The sequence below is a fragment of the Giraffa tippelskirchi genome, chromosome 1, assembly GCF_054371585.1.
Source record: "Giraffa tippelskirchi isolate mGirTip1 chromosome 1, T2T-mGirTip1v1.2.pri, whole genome shotgun sequence".
NCBI lineage: Eukaryota > Metazoa > Chordata > Mammalia > Artiodactyla > Giraffidae > Giraffa > Giraffa tippelskirchi.
This window is the reverse complement of record NC_137275.1, coordinates 96,563,025-96,581,966: the sequence shown is the minus strand read 5'-3', so window position 1 is coordinate 96,581,966 and position 18,942 is coordinate 96,563,025. Positions and strand designations below refer to the sequence as shown.

At 35.0% G+C, this 18,942-nt stretch overlaps 1 protein-coding gene across 7 annotated transcripts; it reads right to left on the bottom strand.

The window, feature by feature from the left end:
- Positions 1–1,050: 1,050 nt before the first annotated feature.
- On the bottom strand, positions 1,051–18,789 carry LARP7 (La ribonucleoprotein 7, transcriptional regulator). 7 transcript variants are annotated; one of them, XR_014051987.1, is made up of 13 exons: positions 18,696–18,789; positions 12,825–13,028; positions 12,518–12,618; positions 12,363–12,446; positions 12,069–12,233; positions 11,893–11,986; positions 11,472–11,819; positions 11,248–11,392; positions 9,196–9,344; positions 8,402–8,520; positions 4,923–5,103; positions 4,578–4,669; positions 1,051–1,395 (listed from the first exon to the last, which is right to left on the bottom strand). XR_014051987.1 is itself a non-coding variant. In XM_081484899.1 (13 exons), exons 2-13 carry the CDS (start codon positions 13,024–13,026, stop codon positions 1,315–1,317), a joined length of 1,740 nt encoding a protein of 579 aa, XP_081341025.1. In that variant the 5' UTR covers positions 13,027–13,028; positions 18,696–18,789; the 3' UTR covers positions 1,051–1,314. The 7 variants fall into 7 exon arrangements, 3 of the variants coding, with proteins under 3 accessions (XP_081341025.1, XP_081341041.1, XP_081341036.1); XR_014051993.1 differs by having other exon boundaries at positions 11,472–11,816; XM_081484899.1 differs by having other exon boundaries at positions 4,923–5,082.
- Between the last annotated feature and the right edge of the window lie 153 nt (positions 18,790–18,942).

Genomic DNA, 18,942 nt, shown 5'->3' with positions numbered 1-18,942 from the left:
ACTTCACTAATGCCTCCCAAGTGCTACAACAGTGTCTTGATTATCTTGTTTTAAAGACTGCCAAGGGGAGAATTTCTGAAATTTTACTTGATAACCTCTCCAAAGTCACCTTATGACAGCCCTCTTTGAAATTAACTGAATTCTTGAGACATACGCCTACTATTGATTATTCTGGATCAACCAGAGCATATTTAGTCATAATCCTCATAAGAGGGTTTAGCAACTATTTACTGATTCTTCTTTTTCTTCATGAGTGTGTATGCTAGCTTTTCTTCATGGGGAGATAAAAACTAGTGAGTCAGTGGCAACCTGCCAGCATGCCTATTTTTGGTAGTAAGCTGCTGCTATCCCAACCTGATCCAGCTAATCTCCTCAAATCTCTGGCCCATAGCAGTGAACAGATTCTTGATTCTTTGCCTCCCACAATGCATCCAAGGGACAGCCAAGTTAATCCCCCACTGCTGGACAAAGCTGATGGGACTAGAAATGGGTTTGTAGCCCAAGGAAATGAATCCCAAGGTCGTCCAGAGTGCTTTCCTGATATCCTGATGAAAGATTAAGATGCCAGTCACATACATCCCTGGACATTCAGTTCTAGGAAGGCCTTCAACACTCCCTTCTGTGATTTTCCTGAATAAAATGATACACTTCAGTTGTACCAAAGGCTGGTTCCTGGAAGATTTTTTTTTTTCTGTGTTTACAGCATCTGGTAAATTTTATTTTGTCTAATCAAAATAAAATGTTTAAGTTCATTTATGAAAACAAACTCAATATGTTTAAAACATTTAAATTGCAAACAGTTCACATGGTCAGTTCAATGGAAGCTCGGACAGGCAAAGTACAATAAACAGAATGAAATATCACACATGTGTCTCTGTATAAATCAACATGAAAGGGTATCTAAGATATTTCAAATGGAAAAAGCAAGTTGCAAAATAAAAAGCACAATGAGCATTCTCTGTTAAACATTTCCCCCAACCTATTTATTTAGATAGTATTATTATTTTTGCATATATGTTGTTTTTGTAATATAAAAACAGCAAACAACGATAATTTCAAACACATTTATTTTCTAAATCACTCTGAGGTTGATTTGTGTCATATAATTTCAACAAGTGCAAGGTTTACAGAAAAACTGTGGTAAACAATGTAACTGTCTCCAGGAAAAGTCATATTTACAAGTTAAAGAACAACTATTTAATTACATGTAGGTTTTAGAAAAACATTATGCATTACCACCATAAAAAAAAGATATTCCTAAGAATAGCTCTAGTATCCAGTTAAATCTGAAGAGGTAAAAAAAAAAAAGTTTTTTCAGTCATATTCAGAAAATCTAATGTGTTGACTTGCTTGTTGAGTCTTTTCAAGTCTAATCTTTTCAGCTTTGGTGATTAACTACAGAGAAAAAAATCAGAAATTAGAAGGAACTGGATACCTAAAAACAGAAAGATAATAATGACTAGAAAAATCTCACAACTATTAGCTTGAATAAAATTTTTTAAAAAGGGGAAGAGGAAAACAAATGAGAGAATTAAGCTCAGGTCAAATCAGTTACAGAGAGAACTGCCTAAATTAGAGCTTATTAAATATAGCAGATATTAAATCTTTGAAGTATCTAAGATCCTTGCATTTTAGTTCTAGACTACTAAAAATTTTTTTCAATTAAAAATAACCAATAATTTGGTTATTAATTAATTAATAAATAACCATAAATCCACCAACATGGACCTACTATTCAGTACAGGGAATGCTCCTCAGTATTCTGTAATAACCTAAATGGGAAAAGAATCTGAAAAAGAACACATGTATATGTGTAGTAACTGAATCACTTTGCTATACCCCTGAAACTAATACAACACTATTAATCACAAATGTGCCAATGTAAAGTTAAAAAATTTTTTTTGACATTTTAGGAGGGTTGAGGACCAATCTTTGTTCCATCATATCCCTTTGGGTTTGAGTATTAGTTATTAAGAAACTTTGCTTACAAATTTGAGAAATATTCTAAATAAGGATCTGCTATTAAGAGTAATTATTACTACTCCCTTACATAAATAATCAAAAATTTTAAAGAAGGCAAATGAAATTATGCAGAATGAAGAAGACCATTTAAAATGCCCAAAAGCTTTCTTGATAGAAAAACTAAAGTATCATATTTAGCTTTGGAGGAAATGAAAATCTTATTCTCTTGTAAACACAGATTCTAATGACTATTCATTAAAATAGTTTCTTTAAACTGGTGATAAGTGGTCATCGGTAGGAAGTCACGTTTATTTATTTTTCATCTTTTTTATTGTGGTAAGTTTTTAGGAAGTCACTTTCAGATTAAACTAAAAGCAAACTGATGAGTGGAGTCAAAATTTAAGTGTTTAAAACTCACAACCATATGCTTTTCACAAATTTTATTAATTCTATCTTTATGTGTTTAATAGCTGGCCTGTCAGTACTTTATAAAGGAAAGGATCATTTTGATAAAAACAACAAAAAATTCAAACGTGCTTTACAAGCTAAAGAAAAATGAGAAAAGCCTCACTGTGTCTCCAATACCTGTTATCTAATTTTACTAAAATGCTCTACGTGATAGGGTTCACTAGAAAGATCTGGTTGAGGTAGAATGAATGAGACCCCTTTTGGCAGGTCTTTCCTTCATCTTACTGAGCTTTTGTCACAGGTCTTAATTTATCTGTACTTGATTTTTATATGTCAAAATATCATACATAGAAAATAAGGTATTTCTTTATCAATTGTCTTTTAATTCTATACAAACTGAATAGAGTTTAGAAAACTGTCCCCAGTAGCCTTCTCCTCCACAAAGTAAAAGAAGAACCAGGATTTTCTATTAGTGTTTTTCTTTCACTCAAGTACACTACTGTGGGAAGAGTAGAATGGCAGGTCAGGGAGGTATTTACACTATACTTTTGGCTGTTAATTTTTTCTAAATACTTATTTTCTATTACTAACATGCTTGCTTGCTTCCTGTACCCCAGCTACACTGGCCTCCTAGTCTGACAATCTCCCTTCAAGACCTCTGTACTTTCTGTTGCCTCAGAGTGTAAAGTGGAGCACCTAAATTCTCTTGGCTTGTCTGCTCACTTCCCTAAGGTCTGCTCTATGGTCACCTTTGTAGAGACCTTCCCAAGGAATCTCATCTGATGTATCCCATTATACTTTTGAGTTTTCTACACAGCACTGGTCATCATCTGACCTATATTAACTCTAAGCCTCATGAAAGGAGACCTTGTTACTGACGGCTAAACACTCAGTTCTCAAACAGTGGCTAACACAGACCAATACCAAAAATGTTAACTAAATGAATTAACAAAGTAGTAAACTAATAACCTCCTCTCCTCTGAGAAGCTAGGTTGTGTGGAACTTTTTTTCATTTTATGAAATGAGCAAACTAGTACTTTCATTGCTTTAGCTAGGATTCTCTTCTTTCAGATGTTAGCTTATCATGCAAATCATGCTAATGCTAAAAGCCTGATCCTGTTAACCAATACATGAGAACTCTTCAATTCAATGACAGAATTACTCACTGGTTTCAACCCAATTTGTAAAATTCTCTGTCAATGTTTATTTCCTTGTCTCAAATTTAATTTATGCAGATGGAGTCTTTCTTAAAAACAAAACTGCTTTTATCTAGTTTTAAAAATATATACAATAAGTGATATTTTACACCAATTAGAAGGAAAAGTATTATTTAACAAAGTGATTTCATTTCAATTGTGAGTTCTGGATTAATGATTTTAACATTTAAGTTAATCAAAGGTTAAGTAGGCTTTGAAATTAACACCTCATAGATCTGAAAGGGTCCTTAAAGAGGAAGGAGGCCTCTCTCTCTTATCTCAGCAAATTCAGTCTGCATTCACGGAAAGAGAATTAACAAAGATCAGTAGGAAACCTCCTCCCAAATCATTTTAAATTCCAATGCATCCTAGGAGATGCAAGACTGATGAAAAAACTTGATTTTCCAATTAAAAAAAAAAAGAATTTTATAAATAGGACAAATCAACAAACCCAGAACACAGGAAGTATGGCCTTTCAAGTACTAACCAATCATAAAATAATGCACATACATCTTTTTGGATTTTACTGATTTTTATGATATACATTTAGAAATTGATAATATTAACTATTATGTGCCCTATTTTGCTGTAAGTACTTTAAGATGTACTTTTACACATATAACATTTTTAAAAAGAATAAACAGCTTACTACTAGCAACAATAAACATCTGATAAATTCTTAAGTGTCATTTAAAGTAAAATTATTGAAAGAGAGACTTGTTTTAAATTATTATTATTTGTTTTTTTCCTATAAATTATTTAATGTACTAATTTAAGCTTGTTTATTTCCCCTGTCAGCTCTTCCAGAGAAAAAGGAATAAAGCTTTCCATTACTTTTGGGAATAATATGCATAGTTTCTCAATCTTATCTGTGGAGACTCATATCTTTAAAAACTACACTCTAAATACATTGTGCTTTTTACCATTAAGACAATCTTTAAATAATCATTAACCACCAAGTTATAAAAGAAAACAGCCAGAAATTTAAATTGCAAAGTATGAAATGATTACCTTCTCAGTGCCTCTTTTCTTTTCACGAGGTTGATTAAGTTTGGCCTGCCTATCTACCAAAATCTTCTGCCAATACCTCTGTTCATGATCACCTTATAAAAAAAACACACAAAAATGCTTACCACTGAACATAAGGATATAGATGAAGAAACATATCCAAAGCTTTATATTTTCAGTAGAACCAGAATAGATGTCCGATTTATTTAATGCCATTTTACGTATATTAGTGTAAAGAAACCTCCACCTAGTTTCATTTGCCAAAATCGTAAATTATAAAACAATCACCCCACAATAAGCATTGTTAAAATAAAAAAAAACAAGAGAGAAGGTTCTATAAAGTTTTACCAGAAAGAATCTCTAGTTTCCAGCAGTATTTCTTTTTAATTTCTGAATGTGCAGTTACTACTGCTTGAGCATCCTCAGGAGTTTTAAATCTAGCATGGCATTCTGTATCTCCTTCCAGCAAATCAACATAAACAACTTCTGAGATTGCTGCCAAAGTATCCTGCATTAGAATTTAGAAGGGCTTAAAATAAATAATAAAAACATTTCAATTATTCCCGTGTAGGATCTATTATAAAATTGAGCCATATATCATTTCAAATGAGGAGTAACTATTTCATTTCAAACAGTTAGCTTCCAAGATATATACAAATGGAGAATTCCTTGGCAGTCTAGTGGTTAGGACTTTTCACTCTCACTTCCAAGGGTACAGGTTCAACTCCTGGTCCAGGAGCTAAGATCCCATAAGCTACTAAGGAAGACGCCCAAAACAGACCCCAAACCAAAAATCAAACCACCAACAAAAAAAAGACCTCAAAACAAATGCTCTTAGAAATGGACTTGGACAAAGTTGAGGACCAATTTAACATCAACTCTAACAACTTTCTTTCATGCAACAGTATCTTTAAAATCTTACTAGATGGCAATATGGCATAAGGAAAAAAGATCTATAGTACAGAATGTACAAATACTTTCCTCTAAAGCTCAAATTTAGAAGAAGGGTTTCATGTTTGGGTGTAAGCAAAGAATAAAATAAAACACAAAAGTGAAATGGCATTAAGGAAGAAGTTGTGTTTCCACTTACCTGTACAAAATCGCTTAGGACTTAATATATATGCAAACTTTTTATAACCACTTGTGAAAAAAGTTTCAAGGAGCAGAGAAAGATGTTTGGTTCTCAAGTTGTCTATGGGAATATAGATAGGGCCAGAGTTTTTATTCTGATAAAACATCTAAACAACCTCTTCGAGTCACATAGCAATGAGAAGTTTTACCTATAAGGCCTGCTGTGAGGGCAAATTAACAAGATTCCTGCATTCCCAAGTCATTTTTTTTTTTCACAGCAGGTTCTACAGTGTAAGCAAGGTAATTATGCAGGAATGTTACACTAATTCTTAATTCATCAACTTCCATTTATAAAGCTAAAGAAGTAACTGAAGGTTCCCAACTGAAAGGAAAAAAAAAAAAAGTCCTACCTACCTCAACCCCTTCAGTTTAAAGCCAAATTTTCAAGGTACAACTAACTTAGATTATTTATTTATTAAAAGAAATATTTTTTCGGCCGCGCCCCTTGGCTTGTGGGATCTTAGTTCCCCAACTAGGGACTGAACCCAAGCCTTTTGCAGTGAGAGCTTGGAGTCCTCACTAGTGGACCACCAGATAGTTCCCTAGACGACTTTTTGATGTTGAATTTTAAAATTCTGAATTACAGAGAGAACTCAGCAATACCTGGAAATATGATTTCATAAGAAAAATGCACTAGCTAATAATAAAGAATAAGTAGTGAAAATCCATGCTTATGTATTAATACAAGCCAGGTACTAAGTCTTAATTTATCCCAACACTTAAAACACTGCCTATCACAAAATAAGCACTTTATAATTATAGGCAAATTCAATTTAAAAACTGAAAACTGGAGAGAAATATACTTGCAATTTATTCCCATTTCTCTATCTAGTTAATGAGTATTTAATTTAAACACAAAGAAGGAAATATAAGGTATTAAGTGATGAAATGTGAATGTGTTCATTGGTAGTAGTGAGTTTTGTAACTGATTTATCAGACAGATTCAATTAGTTCAATTCAAAAGATATTTACTAAATATCCATTATAATGTCAGGCCAATCTCCAGATTTAAAACCCTTCTTAAAATGACAAATTAACCGGGCAATCACATGGGCAACTCGCAGACAGCAGTAAGAATCATAGCTCAATTTTTGTTTCAGCAAAATGTAAGTAATTAATAACTTGGTTAATGCCCTTATTTTATGATTTTGGTGATCAAAAATGAAGAATTTGTAATTGACATAATTACCATTTAGATAATAAAATGTCTCTGATATAATTAAACCTATTCCAGTTATTCAAAATAACAAACTTTGAGTAATTTTTCTTTTAAAACTTGGGCCATCTAACCACAGCAGCATTTACATCTTCAATTTTTTAACCCTTCTTATTGCAAAGTCTATTTTGCTACCAAATTTTGAAGTGCAAGCTAGTATATCAATTTGGGATTGACCAAATTCCTCATCAATACTATAGTGAGAGTCTAGATTTACTTGTTAGTGACAGCTACAGGATTTTAGGGGATAGGGTTTCTACAGATGGTTACAATGAGCAATTTTAATGGTTACAGAAGTTAAAAAATGTTGATTGGTAACAGTCTATGGAAAACCAAAACAACATACCACATGGTGCTGATGTCAGTGTAAGAATTATAAATATACTTGCTATGTTGCAGAACACGTTACATAGTTTAAAAAGAGTTTCACTTAAATGGATGACAAAGTTTAAAAGTAAATAGGGTACTCCCAGTAAAAAGAGTATGTGAATAACAAATATTGCCATGCTAGTACAAAATGCTGTAGAGGATAAACTCTCTAAAGTGAAAAAAGACGAGAACAGCAGGAATAGGAATTTAAAGTGTAAACTATAAATTTTTGGAGAGTTTCAAAATACTTTACACTTTCCTGTATGTTTCAAAAATTTTAAAATAATCAGTGTGGACTGAAAATACCAAAAAAACTTTTAGGAATAAGATTTTAAAAGGCTCTTCTTGCCAAAAACAACAACCCTGCATTTTTTTCAGGAGAAAATTTCAATTCTCAAGAGGATTCATTAACAGACAAAAATAAACTAAGTCTATGGTAAGTGAAAAATATGCACACTATCCCTTTTATTTAGTTCTGATTTTTTTAAAAAAATAGTTCTGATTTTTTTAAGTCGCAAAATCTTTTAGGAATTTATTGAAAACTAAAAGCTCTAATGAAAACAAATGACAAATTCTCTTGTTTGCTCCAAATAAGACAACAGCAAATAGTTACAGTTTGATTTTAGAAACAATCAGAAACCAACTTTAATGTTAATTCAATCTTTATGAAACTTTTATCCCTAAGTATTGCCCCCAAGTCTAGTTTCTCTGGATTTTTCTGAAAAACAGAAAAGGTCCCCTGAAAAAATGAATATTGGGAAAGCATTTTACTTAATCTCCTCTTTTGATATATAATAACTACAGTAGGGTTTCATCCTTTTCCTATACACAACCATTGGGGCACCAATAAAAATAAGCACAAATTGCTGTTTTCCTATAAAATGATTAAACTAAGTTCACTATATATTTGATTCAGTAAGGAATTTCAGGTGTTAGAATTTGCTTCAAGTCAGACTTAAAGGGTTATTATGGAATCAAACCCAATAAGCAGTTTACCCCAAGAGAACAAATTCTAATTTGATTTGCCTCATTTTCCACATTCAAAATACTTTCACATGGGGGTTTTCAAGAAGAAAGAGAAACAACTACCATGGGGATTCAAAAGTATTACCCTGACTTGTTTCCTGCCAGGTAAAGGCTCCGTGCTAACGATCTTCACAATCACACCACTCACAAACTGTGGTCCTGCTGCATTAACTTTCTCCTGGGGACCACACTCTTCACTGTTTGCTGTTGATGCGAAAAGAAAAAGACCAGAAAAATATCTTACATTTAATAATTTAACACTTACAGGCCCGCTCTAGACTATCAATAATGGTCTCCCAGCTTTATTTAAGTAATTTAAACTTACTCATAAGGTCATTATGTTGTAAGTTATACTATTTATTACAATTACCATAAAGTAAAATACAGAAACTCTTATTACTGTAAATGCAAACTTTTACCATTAGAAGAACACTTTTAAAATCTTAAAGGAAAAATGTCCCCTTTCAGCAAACAAATTGTTTTACTCAATAAAGAAATAAACAGGCATAGGTAAGTTACAGTTCAAATGCGGGAATTTATATTTTCAACTTATGGGAATTTAAAATATAAATATCAAAGAACTTTGTTTCTACAAACCTGATCAACTACAAACTAGGCACTCATCACTAAATTTGATTACTAATGAAAACTGTATATAGAAAATTTATGTGAGTAAAAAGATTCAGTTTAAAATGAGCCCTTCAAATATATTTAGGTTAAGGATAAATCACATCTGGACAACTTGAGAAATCAGTAATTGCTCTAATAACAACTACTACAGAATTGAGTTTCCAAAACTAAAGTTTATCCTACAATAACTCAGTGCATTTTAGTATAAGTACAATATAATGCTACAAAAACTATCATATTGATGCTTACTTTTTTCATTTTTCGTTCCAGAATTAGTAGGTACTCCATTTGTTTCCATTTCTGATTGTGATTTTATTTGGGATATTGTTTTTTTTAAAGAAGCCATGCTGGCTTTTTGCAGTGCTAAATACTCTTTCTTCAAATCCAACCATTCTGTCCTATAGTGAAAATAATTGTACTTTTAAACAGTGACAACAGATCATTAAATAAAAAATCTCAAAATACAAACATTCAGTGACTTACAACCACTCCTTCTCCCAATCTTTCTTTAAACACACTTAAATTATTTCCTGAGTTCTAAGTCCATCTGGCAAACAAGAAAAGGGGAGTTCCCTCTGTCCCAACATTCAGATTAAATGTTTTATATTTGCTGATTCAATTATTGAGTATGTTTCAAATATTTGACTGACAAAAATAAAAGCAATGAATTAACTAACTAGTAACATTTACTAGAAAAGTCAGTCAACTCTGGGTGAAAAATTAAAATTTTAAGATTTGTTAAACTGCTTCCAATTTGAAAGGTAACATTCCTCAGTATTTACTGGAGTCAAAGGAATTTCTAAGAAGAAAAAAAACACCCCATCGAAGCAATTTATTTATTTACATACATTCAACGTGTAGAGGTTTCTTCAAACAGCTAGAGCTCCTCCAGATAGAAACACAATGCCTCTCCTGGCTCTGCAGGAGCACTCATTGTTACCCTAATCTGTGCCATCAAACAAGCAGATAGGGGATTTTTTTTTTTTTTTAAAAAGGAGAATATCTGTGGTAATGGTTTTAGCTGTTAACATTGACATCTGTATACTTCAAAAAAAAAAAAAAAAATTCAGACCCACCCAGGACCATACATCCCCTGAGAGCTGATACATTAGAATAACAAAGGGCTCTTGTAATGATTCTCTGAGATAAAAAGGGAAAAGGAATTCAGGAGTTAAGAATAGTATAAATAGAAGTACCCAAAGTCCTTGCCTTTTAACCCTCCAAGAGGAAAACTGGAATCTTTGGAAACTGTAATCCAGGAAGGTTAAGAAAGAAACTTTCTTTTAAAAGGTACGCCATTTTCTTTCTTCTAATTATCTCCCACCTCTCGAGAAGATGGATTCCCTTTAACTTTAACATGGTAGTACTTTCTGTGACTTTTAAAATAGTAAGTGCTTCCATGTTTTAGTAGAAGTGAGTCCAAATTACACTTCTGGATACAAGATGGCAACTTATACAATTTATCGAAGCTAAAAGGGGATCCCCTCTGCTTTAACATGGGGGTACCTGCTGTGTAAAGGAAAAGTAAGTGCTTCCATGTTTCAGTGGAGGTGTCTCCAAATAAATACTTTAAAAGGATTTACGATCTCATATTTTACAGAATAAACTGTTGAAACTGGCTATTAATGAAGCTCTGAAAAAAATGAAAATGTAGCATTGCTTAATTTCGAATAAAAGATAAAAAATAAGTAGTCCTTTTAATGATGAAATTGCCTTGAAATTATTTCCATTTTGCTTAATATAAGTTTGTCAGGCACGTCCATGCCGGCTGACACATTTATTCTGTTCCCAGATTATTTTCTAAATGTACCTTACGGATTTTTTTCTCCCCAAGACTGGGCTCCCCACCACTTAAACGTGGATGTACTTGCTTTGTAGTAAAAAAGTAAGTGCTTCCATGTTTTAGTGATGGTAAGTTCTCTTTTTTCATTTTAACTTCAAGAAAATGCAGATGGTAAGTTCTCTTTTTTCATTTTAACTTCAAGAAAATGCAGAGAGTACTTAATTACACTGCCGGTCTTTGGTATATTCAAGATGTACCTTTAAATCTATTAAGGAATACCCTCTACTTTAACATGGAGGCACTTGCTGTGACTTCATAAAAAAATAAGTGCTTCCATGTTTTAGTGCAGTGGTTCCTTTTTAAACCTCAACATTGTGTGCAACTTCTGTGCAGATCATGGCTTCAGGCCATTACTGTTGCTAATATGCAACTCTGTTCAATTCAAAGTGGAATTGCACTTTAGCAATGGTGATGGAGTGTGTCATTTGCCAACAATGTAATTTGTACCTGTGACTTACTTTGATAGTACTCGTAATGGAATAACCTCTTCTCCCATTTTATGCCTCTCTTTATGTTTTTTCTTATGCTTTCTTTTTGCTTTCAGTAGGGATCCGTCTTTTATATCTCCAGTATCCTTTTCCTCTTCCGTAGACACTTCTAATTCTAAATTAACAAGAAATAAAGACATGAGTTAAGAAGAAAACCTTCCTTATCTAATCCTAAACATAAGAGTCGGAAATACCTTTGTTCTCTTTACAAACTTCTGGAGCTTCTTTTTTAACGTCTTTCTGAGACACTTTCTTAATTTTCGCTTTGGGAGTGAGGCAGTCTGCGTCTTCAGAGCCGCTTCTCTTTCTCTTCCCTGCTTTGACTAAAGGTAAGCTGGACACTTCGGTTTTTTCTCGCTTTTTCCTTTTCTTTGTGGGTTGCTTTTGGGGTTCAGTAACCTCTACATCCGAGCTCTCAGAGGTGGTCCTTGATCTCTTTTTACAGACACTTTCCTTGCTTGCATCCATGTTTGACTCCTTGGTCTGGATATTCTCGTCTTTCTTTGTTCGGCCTTTCTTCTTCTTTTTCTTTTTCTTTTCTTCTGTAACAATGTCATTTTATTTACTTATGTTACTTAGCACCTATGTCTAGTAAAGTGTTTAATGATAACTCACCGGTTGCTCTGAGGGCAGGAATGGGCTTGTTTTTCACTGTCTTGGGAAACACACCAGGTTTTCTTGGAGCTTCCTCTGGTGGGTTATTAAGAAACTGAAATGAAATAAGCAAAATTTTGTTACTGTTTAAAACACCTAGTAATTCTTTTTCTCTTTCTTTTAGGTTGTGGACCTACCTCGATAGCTTTTGCTGCTTGTTCTTTTGTTTCAAATTCCACGAAGGCAAATCCCTTTGGGTCCCCAGTAGACTTATAATGTGGTATACTTATGTAAACAACATTGCCACATTTCCCGAATACTCTCTCAATCCAGCTGTGGTTAACATTTTTGGGAAGTAGTTCCTATGATAATTTAGTAGTAATAAATAAAGTGTTAAAAACCTTAACTGAAAATAAATTTTTACTTAAATTGAATACTACAATGTTTCTGTTGAGATAACAGTTCTGAGCTTTTCCAGAAAAATTGCTTACCACATACACTGTCCGCTCATCCTCATCCTTTGGTCTTTCACCCAGTGGCTTTTTCCTCCTGATTCTGGTGCCTTCTAAATCCAGCTTTGAAACAGTACATAAAGTCAATATTGACTAATAGTATCATGTGACACATAATATGTAACAATTCTTACCTCTACAACAGCAGAACTTTTCAGTGCTCTGGCTATTAACTTTCCATCAGTGGTCAGTTTTTTCATTTTGTTGAATGACACAAGAAGTGATATATCAACATCTAATGAAAACATAAGTTTAAAAAAGTTTCAAAAACATTTTCAACTGTTATGTTTTACAGTGTATACTGTACATTATATGTGGCATGTATATTTTAACAGCTCTTAAAACTTTTATACAGTGTATGTTGTACATTATATGTAGCATATATAGATAAGAAGTAGATACAGCTCTTAAAACTGGTATAATACACTGAAGGAAACTTACAGCCATCTCTAGATTTTTCTATCTGCTCTCGAAGAAATCGATCCTTGTGGAGATTTGCATCTCCAAACCAGAAGTCCACTTGCTTCACGATATCTGCAAGCACCTGTTTAACTCGAGACCGTTTCTTTTTTTCTACTTCTTTTTTCTTTTCTATGCTTTCTTCTTCCACTGCCTTTTCTTTATTTGCACTTTCAGTTTCCATTTCTGTCAAATAGGAAGAAAAGGTAATATTTAAGTCAGCAAAAGTAATTATTAGTGACATAAAATGCTTAGCTTGCTTTTATCTGAAGGGAAATGGGCTGAAGTATGTCTACCAGAGAACAAATGTTGGACATTTTCACTATTAGCTGTGAAAACTTGCATTTTGCCCGTTTTTTATAAAATTTACCTCCCATGTTAGCGTTTTTTATACATTCTAGTATAAATAAGAATGACAGACTGAAGTGTTCATTTCACAACCTCCAGTGAGATAAAAACACTTGATTTTTAAAAGTGTTCTGTACTTGCTGAACTTTCAGTGTCACTTCAGTGATATCTCCTATACTCAAGACTGCAAAGTTCCGGACAGACGGACAGACAACTATCTCCCCGACCTCTTCTCTATTGCACTTAAAACCGTACTAATTTGTTTATCCTAGAATGTAAGAAGGATACTCTATCTTTGTTTTGCTTTCTGGTATATCCCCATTTCCTGGTATATAGTAATTCAAAAATCTGTTGAATGGTGTCATCTTAGTTGATTCACTAAATTGTACACACACAAAAACGAGTAAGCAAAGACCTGGGGTGATGGGTAGTTTCATCTGTCTTCTCTGGTGCACCGGGGTGGGAGATGCTATTAGTTGGTATGCAGGCCTTGAGGCTGTGACCGGCATGACAGAACAGATTGGTGGGCTAAAGCTTTTGGGTATCAACGTGGCCAAAACACCGTACTAGTCTTGTAGATAAGGGTGGGGGGAAGCAGTGGACTTGGGTTAATTGCTGTATTTGGGGAAGATTGGGGGCAAGTCTCCAGATGAGATGAAGATTCTGTCCCTACTCTATCTTATATCCTTTAAAGCTCAGTAAACAGTTATTAGATTAAAGCCTATTTGTGTCTCCTGAGTCTGTCAGCTACAATCTGACAGTGCAGCAGTGATGCTGCAGATAGAAACAGATTTTGTTTCAAAGTGACATCCAGGAGGAGGGTACGAAGCCATTAATGCATTTCATGTCAAACCTCCAACTAAATGTGCATTCTCACCCAAGGAAGATTATTTTTTTTAAAACAAGGCTTCTGTTGATCGGTTAAGCACTAATTTCTAAAACATAAGTATTTAGATGATGCTAGCCTAACTCATAAAATGGAAGTTACATGCCAAAATTAATCATTAGAAAAACAATCAGGTGGCATTTAGTGCTGCATAACCATTTATTTCTCACCTCACACTCACTTCAACCCATCCTGTCAGGCTTTCCTTTCCATCATTCTAATGAAACTGAAAACAATGATCTCCACTGTCTACCAGACCTCCTGAGAGGAGCATTTGCAGTTGCTAACTCCCTCACTGAAAACATTTTCTTCATTTGGCTTCCAGGAGTTGTCTTCCTTCTCCATTTCCTTTTCTGGACCCTCCGACTCTGCTCTACCTTTCCATGATGCCCAGGACTGCATTCAGTCCTGGGCTCCCTTATCTACACAGATGTCCTTTCAGAGGGTCGGGCTTTAAGCTCCATGGCTCTATATGTTGATGTTTCACAAACCTATCTTCTCCATTCCCAACTTCTCCCATTATCTCCCCATTCCAACATGCAAATACCCACCTGACCTCTTCACTTATTTATCTGAAGTATATCTCAAGCTTAAATTGAACTCAAATTTTAGCAAACCACGTTTTTTGCCTAGGTTTTCCCATCTTGGAAAATACCAGGGAAAATTGCTGAGATGGCAAATCACTGAAAGCCTTAATTCCTTCCTCACACCCCACAGCCAATTCATTAGCATTTCTGTTAGCTCTAGCTTTTCAAAATTCATATGAGTCCTCATTTCTTCCATCACAACCACCTGTTCCAAGCTATCATGGGTGTCTTGCCTGCAGTTCAAACACATCCTCACATTTACTTGCTTCTACTCCTCTTCCATTATCATCAATTCTCCAGACAGCAGCCAGAATGATCATTTAAATATGTAAATGTCAATTTCTTGAACAAAATCCTCCAAAGGTTTCTTATCCTAGTCAGAATAAAATAAAAGATCCTTATTGTGGCCTATAGGTCCTATTAGATCTGGCTTGGGGATCTCGCTCTAACTTCATCACTTTCAACTTCTTTCAGGGTGCTCATTACAACCTCAACACACCATTGTTCTGTTCCTTTAACAGTTTAATGCATTCCCATTTCAAGGCTTTTTGCTCCTGCTGTTCCCCAGCTTTCCTGTCACACCTGCAGAGACTACTTCCTTGTTCACACAGGCCTCTGCAAATGTCACTTTCTCAAAGAGGCTTTCTCTTTCACCAAATCTAAAATATCCCTTCCCTGCCAAACATAACTCTACCCTCTCCCTCACTCACCACTTTCTATAGTTATATCCTCTTATTCCTACCTGGAAGTATAATTTTATTGCCTACATGCTTAATTATAATATAAACACTATGAAGGCAGATACTTCAGCTTGATCACAACCTTGGCATTTATTGAATAGTTAAGTAATATAACTAACAGTATCTAATAAACTGTCAAGTGTCGAGCATTTCAAGTTATTTTGTAAGGGGGTAGAATTATAAACAAAATACAAATGTAGGCTATGATTGTCACTGCAGAATTCACTACTAACTCTTCTGAAAAATCTATAAAGGGCAGATTACCACTTCTCCATTTGTTTTCATCATCAAAGCCACCATCTAAGGAGACAGTGGACAGAACTGCATAAACACAGAGGGCCACAAATCTCCCAGAAATCAGACTTTTCCCAGCGTTCTCTTCTCAGCCCTGATACTCTCCTTCCTTCCCAAGATTTTTTTTTTTTGTGGCCTTGGAGAATTACGTTCAGAAAATCTTGCCCCATGTGAATAACACTCATCTGCAACTTTCAATCTTAAAAATCTGTACAGAAACAAATATACCTTCATTTTCAAGTACGGATATGGGTTAGATTAAACAGGAAATAAGCTATGGTACAAGTTCTCTTCCCTACACATTGGTTGCAGAAGATCAGGAAGTTACATGATAGTCATAGTTTACTTTCTCAATGTCCTATGATAACAAATAGGTATACTGTCATTCCATACATTCCAAATCAAAGTTGTTATCTTTCTTAGCAATGTCTGTTCTGTTCTTCTCACCACCCTCATTTTATTTAAGGATGACATATTCCACTTATTTAACCAGTTGAGCTATTTACTAGCTGTATGGATTTTGAGCAAGTTACCTCATCTTTCTATGATCTATAAAGTGGAATAAAAGATATACCGACATAGCAGGGTTGTTGTAAAAATTAATCAAAATGAATAAAGCACTTTCCATTGCTGCTATACAGCACACAATCAACAATATGTAACTGCTATTTATTATCACTTTATCATTTACCAATCTGTCATTAAGTCCTATCAACGTAACCTTTGGAATGGCTCTTATCTTCATCCAGTGCTTTCCACAACTACTGTCATAATAACAAGGAAATAGTTTATAAACTGTTTGAGAAGTCATCCATCCTTCACAGAAGCTGTGTAATTTGTCTAAACACAGATCTAATTTTGTGACTCTGATGTTAAAACTTTCAACAATAATAATTCTTCAGCATCTTTTGGGAACACAGTATATATATTTAAAAAATTGTTAAAGGAAACAACTAGCTTCATAGGCTTTAAACAAAGAATAAAAGTTACTGTGTAACACCAGTTACTTTACACACCTTGTTTTAAATCCTCATAATCCCTCTAGGTTGTTTCTCTTAACTTCTTTTTACAAAGGCTCAAAGGTTAAGTGACCTGGCTAAAGCTAGCTAGGTAAGTAAGCTCAGGTATGTTTAACTCTCACACTACCTACGTTTTAGTAGAACCACTTGCAACCTCTTACCATGTAGTCTATGTTCTGACTCAGAAATCCTTTTTTTAAATTGTTAAAAATTTTTTTTACGATGTTGTGTTGGTTTCTGCTGTGCAACAACACGAATCAGCCATCTGTGTGTTCGTGCTAAGTCGATTCAGCAGTGTCTGAGTCTTTGTGACCCCATGGACTGCAGCCATCCAGGCTCCTCTGTCCAAGGAATTCTCCAGGCAAGAATACTGGAGTGGGTTGCCATGCCCTCCTCCAGGGGATCTTCCTGACTCAGGGATCTAACATTGCATCTTACATCTCCTGCAACGGGAGGCAAGATTTTTTTTAACAGTAGTGCCACCATCAGTCATAAATATACATATATCCCCTCACTCTTGAGCCTCCTTCCCCTTTCTCCATCCCACTCCTCTAGGTCATCACAGAGCACCAGACTGGCTCCCTGTGTTATACAGCAACTTCTCACCAGCTATCCATTTTACACACGGTAGTGTGTAAATGTTGATGCTACGTTCTCCATTCGTTCCACTCTCTCCCTCCCCACCCCCACTGTGTCCACAAATCCATTCTCTACATGCTGGCTTAGAAATTCTTAACCTGAAATCCATGTAATTTGGGATGGCTTTCAAAAATTATCATGAATCCCATGAAATTTTCAAAGGTAAATTTTAAAGAGAAGGTGAAACCATGACTTTTCTACATTTATAAAATGAACACATGTCAATCATTTTATTTAAGTAATTAACCAGGGAACTAGTTAAGTGCTAAAAACCAGTTCAAAGGTGAACTCAAAAACTAGACATGCACAAATACAAGCAAGCAAAAATGTTGAAATGAACTTGTTAACAGATGCAAAACTAATCAGGGCAATAACTGTAAGACTTATTTCAATTATTACTATTTTCTATAACTTACATAATTGTAACATAGCTCAATGACAATGAAAGGCAGAGGTAAGCTGGAAAAGTAAGCTCGACACCTTTTTTTTTTGGCCATTTCAACGTCTTTCACAATTTTTCTTTAAAAGGTTATGGCAAAATGTTTAGACGTGTATATGCATTTTCCTGGGAGGCTCATTCATATCTTTTAAATCATGTTTTAAAAGGAAATGGTGTGTCAAAAAGGTTAAGAACTATAGTTCTAGTCACATCTGACTATTCAGCGGTGCCCACTTTCTTGTCTCTGTGCCTCTGCTTTAAATGAGTCTTCTCGTCTTCCTTGTGTTATCAACTCCTATTCAATTTTCAAGGCCCAGGTTAAACGGCATCTTACTCTTTCTAGCTTTCTGCTAGCACGTTTCCCCTAACAACCGCCTCATCTGCTTCCCTTTAAGTATGTCTATTAACTCACTCAATAATACACTGTATTTAACACTCATTATTTCTTCCTTCCATAACTGGATTTTCAGCTCTCTGAATGATAGAGACAAACGTTCTGAAAAAGGAAATGACTTAATTTTAAAACACAAGTCCACATTCGCTATCTTTTGGCCATCAAAACTCGAATCTGCGAAGAAAAGCAATTCCCCTTTTGACTACTGCCCCTTTAGGTACCCGTCCTTCCTCACGGAAGCCGTCAAACGCGGGACTGCCCCAAAACTTCCAAAACCGGACGACAAGCGCCCCCAATCACTAGAAAACTGGAACTACAAGGGCTGCCAGAGGACTCTTGCGCGTGCGCACAGAGAACTAGGACACTAGGACAATTGAACTGATGGGTTGGTGGGAGGGGGCGGGATGAGAAGGACCAGAGATGACAGAAAGGACTGCATAGAAAAAGACTGAGAGTAATTTAGATCTCACCCAACCTGGGCTACCCTAGAGTACACTTAGAACTTACTCTGTCCAATTCCCAAAATACAGGGCCAGAGACTGCGTTCTTCAGTCCTTCACGTCCCCCGAACCTTATAGTCGTGGTTATTTTAGCGTCATATGAGCGACACTTCTTCCGAACGCCTTGGAAAACATGAGCCCAGACGCTGTGCGACCGTCGTTTACGTCACAGGCGTAGGCTCGCTCAGCGTGGGGGCGGGACATCGGAGAACACAGTCGCCACAGAGGCTCGCAGCCAAAGAGGAATTTGATTG